This window comes from Otolemur garnettii, unplaced genomic scaffold (assembly GCF_000181295.1).
Source record: "Otolemur garnettii isolate 467f Iridium unplaced genomic scaffold, OtoGar3 scaffold00009, whole genome shotgun sequence".
Taxonomy (NCBI): Eukaryota; Metazoa; Chordata; class Mammalia; order Primates; family Galagidae; genus Otolemur; species Otolemur garnettii.
Genome location: NW_003852404.1, coordinates 25,874,098 through 25,887,610, shown reverse-complemented (window position 1 = coordinate 25,887,610; position 13,513 = coordinate 25,874,098). Strand labels below are relative to the sequence as shown.

Sequence of the window (13,513 nt, the reverse complement as noted above, 5' to 3'; positions counted from 1 at the left end):
GCCCCTATGGCCCTGGTCTCCATCTACCCAGGAAGGAACCAGACATGTCACAGATTAGAAGTACAAGCTTGCAGGAGGCGGGCTAACCTTGATTGCAGGGTAGCCCCAAGCAGCCTCTGCAGTAGCCTTTTATTGAGACAGTACAAGACAGGTGAGGGGAGTATTAGACAATGACTGAATGCCTAAGGATCATCATGGGCTCAGGCTTTTCCACAAGGAGCACCTGCAGATAAATTGCCCGGGGGAGGGGGGTCCACCCCCCAGCTGCAAATCATCTTGCTCAGAGGTCATCTGGCTCTTGGCGTCCTCTACACATTTAGATACACAAATAGTTACTATGGTCATCCAGTTGCCTATGTTCAGTACAGCAACTTGTTGTATAGGTTTGTAGTGTAGGAGCAGTAAGCTACACCATATAGCCTATGTGTGTGGTAGGCTATACCCTGCACAAAATCGCCTAACAACACCATTCTCAGAATGTATCCCCATCATTAAATGATAGGCACATGACTGTACCCGATTTATTTCCTGATTTCTAGGAAGATATATATCACTGGACTGAACTCTATGGTTCTTTAAAATAATGAGGAATTAGTATACCATTGATTCTAAATTTAGTGTCACTCTGATATACTCTAGATAGTTATTGAAAAGCTCATCTGGGGGCTGGCCATGATAGCTCATGCCAGTAATCCTAGCACTCTGGGAGGCCAAGGAGGATGGCTTGCTTGAGCTCAGGAGTTTGGTACCAGCCTGAGTAAGAGTGAGACCAGGTCTTTACTCTAAGTAGAAAAAACAAGCTGAGCATCCTGGCCTGGCACCTGTAGTCCCAGCTACTCTGGAGGCTGAGGCAAGAGGATGAGCCTAACAGTTTGAGGTTGCTATGAGCTATGATGCCATTGCACTCTACCCAGGGTGACAGAGTGAGATTCTCTGTCAAAAGAAGAAAAAAATAAAAAGAAAAGCACATCTGACCTAATCTGATGTATATAAAAAGCAGTGTTCCCTAAGAAGTAATGCTGGGGATAGAGGTCTTAATAAGGTCATTTCCTGGGTACGTGCCCGTTCCCAGCAGAAGTTGAGAAAAGATGACTCCATTGTACCTAAATGAGAGGAAGAATTATTTGAAGGAGAAAAGAGAAAATAAAAATGATCACAGGGTATAAGTCATAAAGATTACTGTCTTCCCTTCCCCAAACACCATCCAGTGTCTACGCGTAATCCTTAGTGAGGGCAATAGTGTAGGAAAGTTCAGTTATGGGCCCTGAGACGAGGCTCCTCCTTGACATGTGTAAAGTTCTGCAACTTCCATCTTTACGAGCAGCATTAGAATTGTCATTTCTCATAAATTCTGCATGCTATGAAGCTTGACGTAATTAACTAACATCATATGGTGAGAAAGGCTGTCTACTTGCTTCAAAGAGGTGATATTCCAAATTGTTAACAACTGGCGTGACACGATGACATCCTTTCAGATGGGATGAGATTTCTGCCACCTCAGCCTGTCCTGGCTTTGTATCAGCATCTTCTCGCCCTGCACCTTGAGGCCTGGGGGTGGCAGGGGTTTGCACAGTGGGGTCTTCGTGAGAGGTGGAAGGACTATATGGTAAGTTGGAGCTATTTCAACCAGGTGTAAGGAAAATTTTTATTAAACTCAAAAACTCTGCAGAAATGAGGTAGCTAAGGGCTGATGAGAAGTATTCTACTGTGGAAGAAAGACTTTGGAATATATTTGAAGGGGCTGACATTTAAAAATTGTATGTGGGGATTATTCCATTAGAAGCAAAAGGTTGTTGGGTATGAGATAAACATAGAGTTTATGTGCCTGACGCAGTGACCTTAGTTAATGTTTGCTCGCCCGTGCTGAATGTGTGTTTGCAGTTCATATTAAACTGTGCATCACACTTCATTTCTTGGCCATATCTCGATTTAAATTTTGTCTGCTGCTCTCAAGTATATGGACAAATAGAATCTTTTGCATTATCAAATGGGGTGACGAATTTAGCCTGTTAATAATAAAATACCTATTAAAATGCTTGTTTTAGAAATAGGTCAGGCTATCCTTACTCGGTAAACATTAAATATCTTAGAAAATATTAAAAATAATTTATATGAGGAAATGTTTTTTGTTTTTTTTTGTTTTTTTTGTTTTTGTTTTTACCAAAAATAGAATAACAAATGCACATTATTTGGGGCATACCTAACATTGAACATAGCGTTGTCTGTTAGGAAATGAGGGTTGTAGAAAGAAATTCATGTATTAAGAAGTTGATTCTTTTTTTTAAGCATCTAAAAGTATAAGTTTATTTTACATCAGAGAATGGGAAGAGAGTGGAGGGAAGAGATGGGAAAGAGAGAGAAGAGAGCAGATGGCAGGGAGTGAGAGAGAGGATGGGGGGGAGAGAGGAGGAGTGAGAGAATGGCTGGCATCCCCAAGGAAGAAAGGAAGAATGCCAGCAAACATTTAAAAACTTTAATCTCACGTTTGTAGCTAAAAAACCTCCAAATTGTTGTGCCTTTGGTGATCATTGGCCTATATTCTTTCACCAAGCAATCATTTGATGAGAATATTTTAGAAAACATTATCTTTGGGCACTAATCACAGGATATGGAGTAGTGATCCTAACACAGGTTATCTTTTTGTGTTCTATAAATTTTCAGTCTTTGCTCCCTCGCATTAATACATTTAAATTCCTTAAGCTCTCAGATTTTTTCTATAATCCGTATCTCACTAGTTGTTTTCCTGGGCTTCATAATTCTAGTCAATCCTAAATCTTAAATCCTAACCTTCAGGTAATATTTGCCTTAAAGAATTATTTGGGATATTTTCTATTTCAGAATTTCCATGACCTGTTGATTTAGGGTACTATTTAATAGTTATTACGTTTAATTTTGTCTAGAAAGTCACTTACAGAACTGTAAGTTGATAATTCCTTAACACACCAGTTTGCTTTGGGAGGTTATTTCTGTATTGTGGTCCCAGCGCGAATGTCATGAACATCACCTGGGAACTTCATAGAAATGCAAATCCTTAGGCTCTACCTGGGGTCTGGATCAAAAACTCTATAATTGAGTGGGGCTCAGCAATCTGTGTTTTAACAACACAAGTGATCCTAAAATGAGCTATGATTTGCAAAGCATTGAACAAGAGACTTCTCTAGTTCTAGATGTAGTTCTGTGCTTCATAGAGAAGCCAATCATTATCATGTTGGATTCTCTCCTCAAGCCTACGTACTGACACAAACTATTTGCATTAAGTGCTTTTTATAATTAAATGTATCTCATGGGCTCAGGACAAGACATGAGGGATTAAAATGAAAAAAATAGTTTGAGTAGTCTGGCTCTGAAATTTTCTCTTTAGATAGGCTCCGGGATAGCTTTCAACCATTTATCCTTATAATTTAAGTTATTACTTTATTTTCAGTTATATTTAGAAATAAAGCCACATGGCTTATTTCACAGGACATGCAACTCCCTAAAATGTATTTATGAACTTATTTTATTTTATCATCTGTGTTTTTCTAAATAAAATTTTATTGAAGAAGAGTAAAATCAGTTTTACTCAATATTTATATAGCAATCATTTGGTGTTTAATTTTATGCATTTATTTTTAACTGTGTGCTTTGATAATTGTTTCCTATAATCATATGTAGATATATCTTAATGATAGTTTCCTTTTTTTAAACTAAATGTTTAATGTTTTTTATTTAATTTTTATTTTTAAATTTTAATAGATCTGGAGGCGTGCAAATTGAATTTTATTACCTGTGTGTAGTGTGTGGTGGTGAAGCCTGGGCTTTTAGTGTCCTTATCACCAGAATAGTGTACCTTGTATCCCATAGGTAATTACTTTCCCCTCTGTTGAGTTTCCAATGTCCATCATGCCACTCTGTTTATGTCCCCTTGTGTGGCCGTAATTAAACTCCCTCTTGTAAGTGAAAACAGGTAGCATTTGTTCTTCTGTTCCTGAGTTACTTCACTTAGAATAATGCCCTCCAGTTCCATCCAAGTTGCTGCCAAAGACCTTTAAGTGTTTAGTGTTCAGTTTATAAGAATAGATCTAAATCCGATAATTTTTCTGATTATTTTGTTTCTGGAGCTTGAGGTATGTGTATCCTATGGAGCAAGCTCACTTTTTAATTGGATATTTTAAGAAATTCATATTGGGGAGGAGGTTGTTTTATTGGAAAAAAAAAATCTTTCATGTGACTGCCCCTGCAACAGAAGTGGGCATTTTGCTTGGTGCCTGTGTTTTAAATGGAAAGAGGAAACCCTCATGAAGTATTGTGAGGGAGGTGCATTTGAGACTGAACGGTGATTGAGAGAGAGTAAAGAGTCTGACAAGCAAAATGTACTGAGTTTCCACAAGGTCAGGGGTGTTAAATGAAACTCTTTTTTTTTTTTTTTTTTTGACGGAGCCTCAAGCTATCCCCCTGGGTAGAGTGCCATGGCATCACAGCTCACAGCAACCTCCAACTCCTGGGCTCAAGCGACTCTCCTGCCTCAGCCTCCCAAGTAGCTGGGACTACAGGTGCCCGCCACAACAACCGGCCATTTTTTGGTTGCAGCCATCATTGTTGTTTGGTGGGCCCAGGCTGGGGATTTGAACCCGCCACCTTAGGTGTATGTGGCTGGCGCCTTAGCCGCTTGAGCCACAGATGCCGAGCCTTAAATGAAACTCTTAAAGGATTTAAAGATGATAGAAAACTTTTTGTTCACAGTGTAAACTTACACATAATCAACATTTAGAGCTGTAGGTCATTAGCCTATAACAAAAGGAAAACAGGATACAGTGAAAGTATTTTTCTTTGCACAGTACTAATTCTGATTTAAATCGATCTTAAAACTCAAATGACAATAAGTTATAGAACTAGGTCAACTGATAATAAAAAGCCGATATTCAAATACATTTTCACAGTGCCGAAAACAGCTCTTTTAAATAGATCTGCACATATAAATTTCACATATCATTGAAGTTTCACCTTCAAAGTGGTAAAGTCATCTTGACAGTTGAATTTTTATGTAACTATTTATTTTGGTGTACTCTTCACTCAGTTTAACCTTTTATTGATGAGATGTGATTTAATCTGAACATGAATTTCAGTTTGGCCTTGATCAGGACTTACATTAAGCATGCAATACATATTTAATGAAAGAATGCATGAAATAATGAACTGTATCCTTTAGAGCAAACTAGCTAGGAGAAAGCCTACTATTTCTTAAAGTTCAATTAGCTTATAATGAAATTCAGTAATCATATGGTGTATTTATACCTGGTTAGTTCTGCTTCAACCTCTTATTTTTCTTTTTCCTCTAATTAGGGACTAAACTTTCTGTTTGGTAATGGAATGCCATTATACAGGTGAGATGGATTTGAGGTTGTAGGGGCAGAGGACTATAATAACACCACGCTTGCTGAACTATTAGATATTTTCAGGTTGTCATTCTAATGGGAAGTAGGCAAATGTGTAGAATGACTTTTATTTAAATATTGTTTCTTACTCCCATCCTATCCCTGATGTTGACACTGGCTGAAAGTGAAGAACCTTAGAGCCCATGGCGTGAAAGAGTCGATGGATGAAGAGGAGGACGCAGCATAGATAAGCGTCCTGATGCTTTAGTAGCTCCTTGGTCGAGAATCAACATGTCGTAGAAGATGCTGTGTGCCCAAAGACTGCTTGGTTTTTTTTTTTTTTAAATGTTAAGTATTTTTGACATTAAAAAATAGCAATGAGCATTGTAAGCATGTAATGTAATGTGAGTGAGTACAGCAGTGACCTTAAGAAATAAACTATTACAGATAGCATTGAAGCTTCCTGTGTTTCCTTTCCTCTATGTAGAGAAAATCACCACGGAATTTGATGTTTCACGTTCCTTTTTCTGTGTTAATGTTTTTACTACATATATATGAATCAATACGTGTTACCACTATCTTGCATAGCTCTCGAACTTGATATGAATGGTATTCTTCTGTACCCCTTTAAAATTAACTCTTGTGTTTCAGGTACTTATGGATGTTGATACATTGACTGTAATCCATTCATTTTACTACCACTCTGTAGCAGCCTGTTGTTTTATTATACCAGAAAGTGTTACCTGTGCTGTGGCTCATTTAAACTTTGATGGCTTCCAGGTTTTTGCTATTGTAAACAATTCTTCAGTGAATATTCTTAAATGAGTTCTTGACCATTTCTCCTGTTTCCCAGGAGTAGAATTGTTGGGCCATAGGGTTAATGTATCTTCAACTTTGCTGTAAGATACCAACTTGTTTTTACCAATTATAGACTCAGCAGCTGTTTTGATTTGTGTCCTTGCTGACTATTTGATACTTCCAAACTTTTAATGTTGCTGATCTAATGACTGGGAAACAGCATTTTCTTGTTTTAAATTGTGATTCCCTGCTCATGAATGAGCCTGGGTGTCATTACATATGTCTATTGGCCACTCAAATGTCCTCTGTGAATATGTTCTCTGTTGGATTTTCTCCTGGTGTGCTTTCTTTTTCTCATTGACCTATAATGTTCTTTGTATATTTTTGGATGCCCCCTTTTGTGATAGTTACATTACACGTGTGTTCTCTCATTCGGGAGGCTGTCTTGTCATTGTGTCCATTTATTTATCTGTCTAAGAAGATCAGTTTATAGTTTTAATGGTCAAATATATCAGTCTTTTCCGTAAGGGTTTTATAAGGTTTTTTAAACAAGTCTTATTTAAAAATCCTTTTCAAACTCTAAGATTGTAATTAAGTTTCCCTGAATTTTCTTCTCAGCATTTTATAGTTTTGTCTATCATGCTTAAATATTAATACATGTTCAAATGACTTGGGGGCTTGTAATCCATTTCATGTTTTCCTTAAGGATCAAATTGTCCCTGCACCACGTATTATAAATGTTTCCTTTTCCCCGGATTTTTAATGCTTCCTCTATGTTATGTTAGATTCCATGTGTCGAAGGCCTGCTCTTGTTCACTGTGCTTTCTTCCAAGATCTGCAGTCTCTTGTTCTCTCCTTCCTGTAGTCCATGTATTTTTCCACCTTTCCTGCACGATGCATTTTTTTTATTTTTTTGTCTCTGTCGCGGTCTTGTGAAATTGGGTAAATAGTTTATTATATGATTTTAATTATTTTTCCTCTTTCATTCCTTCCATGGCATGCATATTATTCAATTGTCTAGAATGCCTTTCTGTTTCTTTATATTATCTCTTTGTTGATGGTGTTCCCCCTGCAAAGAACTCATCACTTTCTTTTACATTCTGTTTATTGACAGAAGAAGTAGAGTTGAAATTACAATTGAAAATATTATAATCTTTATTTAAGATGGAAATGGCATTTCTTATAAATAAATTAAGAATAACCTACTTTTTCTAAACTACTAGTTTCTACACATTAGAAAGCAACTCTACAAGTAAACAGTGTATTAAGGTTTGCTTGAAATTAACTAGTCTTCTTTGTTTTTTTTTTAGATGGTTGGAATCCATTTTCTCACCCATATAAAAAGATGGATTTTGGAAAATGGGAGCTATATCTCCCACCAAAGCAGGATAAATCTGTGGTGGTGCCTCATGGATCCAAATTAAAGGTACATTTTTGTCTTTTTTTCTTTTTTTACTTGAACTTGCAATTTTCTTTTTATCTGGTGTGCCAAATTTGATTGAAAATATTAGAATTTGCAATTAATAAGTGATAATTAGGCATTAGATGTTTAAATGTCCAAACAGCAGAATGTTTGAGAGGGAACATAAAAAACTGGACTATGTAGATTAGAACTATTTGTCTGGTGAGATACCAAACCTAGTTGTATTATTATCACAAGTTTAGACACTTTATACAAGAAGTGATATATAAAAAGTGAGTTTGAGTAATTACTAAAGTCTAGCATGGAGAACAGGAAGTTTAATGGAAAAATAAAAACTCTCTCCAAATCAGCCTATGTAGAAAAGGTTTTTATCCTTAAAGAGAACCTTAATAAGATAGATTTTGTGACATGCCACCTGAAGGACACAGGTGTGCTGTGGGCTCATGCATTTTGCAGACATGCCTTTCCTGTTTCTTTATCTTTCTGGCCTGTGTCCGAGGCATGTGCAGGGTCTTGTTCCCTTGTTCTCCTGTGATAAGGCTACCTGGATTTGCCTGGGGGCCTCTTGTTGGAAGTACACTGAGCATCCTCTGCGTTCCCTCTGGTTTGGTGGGCTATGTGGCTCTGCATTCAAGATCTGCAGAGTAGATGCAGCTAGTCTTTTCTGTCTCCTCATGAGATGGGCGAGGGGTGGGCCCCAAAGCCTAGATTACAGATTTAAGGCCTTAGAAAGGAAGCTAACTAAATGCTTTCATGTTGACTTGATTTTAACCTATGCTCATACAATTATACAATATTTCTATGTCTCTTGTGTCTCTTTCTCTTCCTTAGACATTCATCATGTTAAATCCTGTGATTGAATAGTGGTTATGTTTTTATTGACATTTGTAATTTAAAATACATGTAAAATTAAAACATGGAGTATGTTTTACAGGGTTTTAGAGATTTTTTATGAATAATGTAATTATATGTATACATGAAAATTACTAAAATATTGTTACGTATAATAATATAAGCAGAAAAACATTCTGTATGGAAAAAAGGAGACATTTTAACAGGAGATGGCAGCCTGTGTGTGTGTGTGTTTTAATCTGTCATTAAAAAGAAAGAGAGAGAAAATATAGTATACAATAAAATAACAAGGTTTAAAATTTGCTATAATAATCCATTTTCCATGCCCATGAAAGCTCCACATGAGCATGGCTTTTGCTATTGTTTGCTATTTCTGTATATTCCTCAATTCTTAGAACACAGCAGAGCAGGTCCTCAATAAATATTTATTAAATGTTAAAGCTATTTTTAGGCTCAGTCTTTGCAGGAGTACACCAGATAGTTTGATTCTTTGATGGCTTATTAGATCTAATTTGATAGAACCTCATGAAGTAAGGCAACTATTACCTTACTGGTTTCGTTGTTATCTTCTGTCTTGTGGCCATTTTCTTTTTTAAAGAATTGAATTTACTACTTTTAAAAATGTTGTAGAACTTTTTTTCTGCCTGTTTCAATTAGAAAATTTTATGAGCTCTGACATTTTACTTTTTCAACTAATTTTTGAATGAATTAATTTCAATATTTTGTTTCTACACTTGGAAAAAAAATAATTGAATATTAGGAATGAATGATTATTGACATATCCTAGCGATTATGGCAGGCAATGGCTTTTCCCATTTAACTCCAAAATCTTTCATACTTTCTATACTATGCTACATACTATACTATACTCTCTTTCAAAAATTTGCTTTATCTTGATGAAGTGAAACAATGTGATAATCAAAAATGGCCTTTATATTGTCACCTGGCTTTTAAAATCTATATTTAACAACAAATAAATATTCAACAAATGTGAGGTTAACTATCACGTAATCCTTCTTAGCTACTATTTTCTAAAAATTTCAGTGAGGATAATTAACTGGAAATTTATGCTTAAATTATTATTCATCTTCTTTAGTTATTTCTAGTGTTCTAAGGTTACAAACCTGTATAGCATTTCCTGTACCGAATATTGTAGGCTATTTTAATACAATGGTAAGTATTTGTGTATCAAAACATAACTAAATATAGAAAAGGAAAGTAACAACATGATACAAAAGATTAAGAGATGGTAAAGCTCTATAGGGCACTTAACAAAATGGACATTTTAGAATTGGAATTGCTCTGGGTGAGTCAGTGAGTGAGTGATCAGTCAGTGTAAACATGTAGGATATTATTCTACACAACTGTAGATTTTATAAAGACTTTTCTTTTTGAGACAGAGTCTCACTCTCTTGCCCAGGTTAGAGTGCTGTGCTATCAGTCTAGTTCACAGAAACCTCAGATTCCTGGGTTCAAGCCTATCCCAGCTTCCCCAGTAACTGAGACTACAGGTGCTTGTCACAGTGCTTGGCTAATTTTTCCATTTTTTAGTAGAGACAGGGTTCTGCTCTTGCTCAGGTTGGTCTGGAACTACTGAGCTGAAGGGATCCACCCCCCTTGGCCTCCCAGAGGTCTACGATTACATGTGGGAGCCACCACTCCTGCCCAGTTCTTTAACTTTTTGACTCTTTTGTAATAACACTGAGGGCAAAAACTTGAAGTCTATAAATACATTGCACAGCTGTAAAATATTTTTTCTACTTTTAGTCTATGAGATTTTTTTCTGTTTTTAAAAATTAATTTTTTAACCTTTAAACATATTCATTAAAAAGTAAGACCCAAACATCATGCATGTTAGTCTAGGCCTACACAGGGTCAGGATCATTGACATCACATTGGCAGGTCTTTACGGGCAATAACACACAGGGGAGCTGTCATCTCCTATGATAACAGAGCCTTTTTCAGAAATGCCTCTTAGTGCACTAGAAAATACTACATATAGTATAGTAAGTCCATAAACCAGCAACGTAGTCATTTATTATCAATACTATTTTGTACTCTACATAATTGTATGTTCTATACTTTTATGTGACCAGGAGGGCAATAGGCTTGTTTACACCAAACCTCCCAGGAACTTGTGTGTCGTGCTTGTGCTACAATGTTATGACGGCTACAAAATCACTAGGTAATAGAAAATTTTCCACTCCCTTATAATCTTACCATGGGACCATTGTCATATATGTCATCCATCGGTGACTGAAATATCCATATGTGGGGCATGATGGATATAGTTATTCACTTATGAATAACTTTTTATCATATTTTCTTTAGAAGAGGGCTTAAATTCTTTATAAAAATCAGCTAACTTGAGGTTTTTGGCTTCTAAATCTGAAGTTGTCTCTAGGTAGTCTATCTTATTAATTAAAAATCTTCTTTTAAAATTGAACTCAAAAATTTATTTCATTCCACAAGGGATTGACCTTTATAATTCACCTGAGGATTCTCCTTATGAGTTATCTGGTAACGGTTAACAAAAAGGAAGTGTTGTCTACCATTAAAATCATAGCTTTGTTTTCACTGTGAAACTTGATCTTTTCAAATGAACACTCTGACGAAATATATCCGACTGCGTATATGGCATGCTAATGTCCCTTTTTATGTTTTTAAGTGAATTTGTCAAAATATTTTAAACATGAAATAATAGAAGGTGGATTAAATATTCAAAGCTGTGAAAATATAAATGCAGAATAGAAGACTACTTTCCTGAAAGATAGACATGTTACTCTGTAACCCTCTTTGCCTCAGGTGTATAACAAAACTAATTTCTTTAAAGGTATTTCTGTTCACTATTTTAAACTATATGCCTTTAGTAACATTATTACATAGAATATTTTTCCGCAAGTTGTTTTATAGCGATCTAACATAATTACTGTCTTCTCTGTGTCAAGTGATGCCCTTGATCTGTGATGCTTTTACTATGTTTTAACATATATAAGTGTACGTGTGTGTGACTTTAAACACACGTAGCAAAAAATTGAGTAAAGCGTTTATTCCTTATATCATGGTAACAGAGGGGCAATGTTAGGCAGATGTGCTCAGAAACATGTTTAGAAGTTCACCAGAAAGAGAGAGAGAGAGCAGAAGAATATTCTAGCCTGAGCATGTTGCATGAGTAAAAATGAGTGTATTGATCAGTGTCCCAACAGGACACTAATGGCTCACTGAAAATGCTTTGAATAGTTTGAATAGGTTTTATTTTCAAAAAGTCTGTATTCAGAGTTGAATGGTCAGGGGAACCAGAAGAGAGTTCAAAGGAAGACAGAGTAGGGGCCAATCTGAATAACCTTGCTTCTGTCACAAGAAGCAAGGGATCAATTACTGGAACACTGAGGAAGAATGGGCCATGTGGAGAGGAGCACCCAGCTTTGGCTGAGGCCGCAATTAATTGACGGTAGCCTGTTCAGGGAAGGAGCCACAGGAATAAGGTAAACAAATGTCCAGATGTGTCACTCTTCCCTCTCTCTCTCGTTCTCTCTCCCTCATGTCTTTCTGGGGCTCTAGAACGGCCAGACCCAATATGAAGTTCTGGGAAATGTCCTTATGTCCTGAGGCCGAGATCTACATGTACAGTGGCTTTGTCTCCACAAGCAAAATGTGGCTCACTTTTAGATGGTCAGGAAAGGCAAACCTAAAAGGCGAGTGAGAGGCAAAACAGAAGGTTCCTTTTCTTCTAATTTGATTTTCTCTTCTTTTATCTTTCCAATTCATACTCACATTACTAGCAATGACACTTAGATGATCTTCTTTTTGGTGTTTGGGATGGATGTGTATTTCACTTATTCCTCACTGACCAGCAAGAAACATGGACTAGAACAGAAGTTTCTTGATAATGGCCCTCTAACATTTCCATGGGCCCCCGCTGGTCAGCCCAGGTCGCAGTCACAAAACACTATAACCCGGGCAGCTTCCATAACAGAAGGGTATTTTCTCACAGTCCTGTGGGGTAGTGGGGAGGGGGCGGGGGGTGGGGGGGGCAGGGGTGAAGGTCCTAGGTGACAGCGTGGTTGTATTCTGACACGGGCTCTATACTGGCTTACAGGTGGCAGTCTTTTTTCCATGTCTTCACTTCACAGAGAGAGAATGCAACTTCTTGGGCGTCTCTCCTAAGAGCTACAGATGCCACCATGAAATTCCCGTCCTCATGACTTTATCTAAACCTAATTATTTCCCAAAGGCCCCGTCTTCAAGTGCATCTCATTGGAATCTGGGAGTTCAGCGTATGAATTTGGGGGATACAATTCATTCCATAGCAGACCCTATTGCTTTTCTCATCATATGTACTTACATGTAATATAATTAATTGGTAGAAAAGAGTCATGAAACTGAAAGCCTTTGTTTGCATATTGTCAGATAAAACACACGAAAGGAACAGATATTATTTTACATTCCTATTTGATTTACTCCCCATGGTAACACTACGAGAACAGAAATTCTTTATTGTATTTTATTATTAAGATGAGTATACTGAGATCTAGAATGATTAAAGTAGATGGTAGAACTGGGGCTTAAATTCAGGGCTGGCAGTATAATCCTTGCTCTAAAAGATTGTTCTGCACTTCTAGTCAGGTTCAGGGCTCATGGAGAAAAGAAGGGGGAAAAAAAGTGATACTGAGTAAGTAAAAGTTGAACCATGCCTCAGATTGAACAGATCAGTGTGTATCACATGCCTTAGCTTTTTTTCTGTGTAAACTATCGTCCTCATTTCTCAGGGTTCTGAGAAACAGAGTATTGAAAATATTTCCCAGAGACTAGAAAGAAGATAGCTAATTTGTGCAGAGAGTTTGGGTTGTACATAGTATGAGGTCAGATTGGCGAAAGCAAAAGTAATTATTGTGAACCGGAATAAGTAGATGCTACTGAGAAGCATTGGGTAAAGGGGTGATACATTGACACATTAATATCTAAATATTTGTATAAGAAAGTTGACCTTCTAAATACTTTATCCTTCATTTCTGAATGTTTTTGCATTATATCTGCTGATTTCCTCCTCTGCATCTCCTTTGTTCATTGTTGAAGGATTTCTAAT

At 36.8% G+C, this 13,513-nt stretch overlaps 1 protein-coding gene across 1 annotated transcript in view; it reads left to right on the top strand.

Moving 5' to 3' along the window:
• Positions 1-13,513, top strand: part of GBE1 (1,4-alpha-glucan branching enzyme 1) — a 254,749-nt gene that overhangs the window by 73,141 nt on the left and 168,095 nt on the right. The window contains exon 3 of the mRNA XM_003783924.3: positions 7,463-7,578. Within this exon, the coding sequence (XP_003783972.1) occupies positions 7,463-7,578 (116 nt within the window). The remainder of the gene's footprint in view (positions 1-7,462; positions 7,579-13,513) is intronic.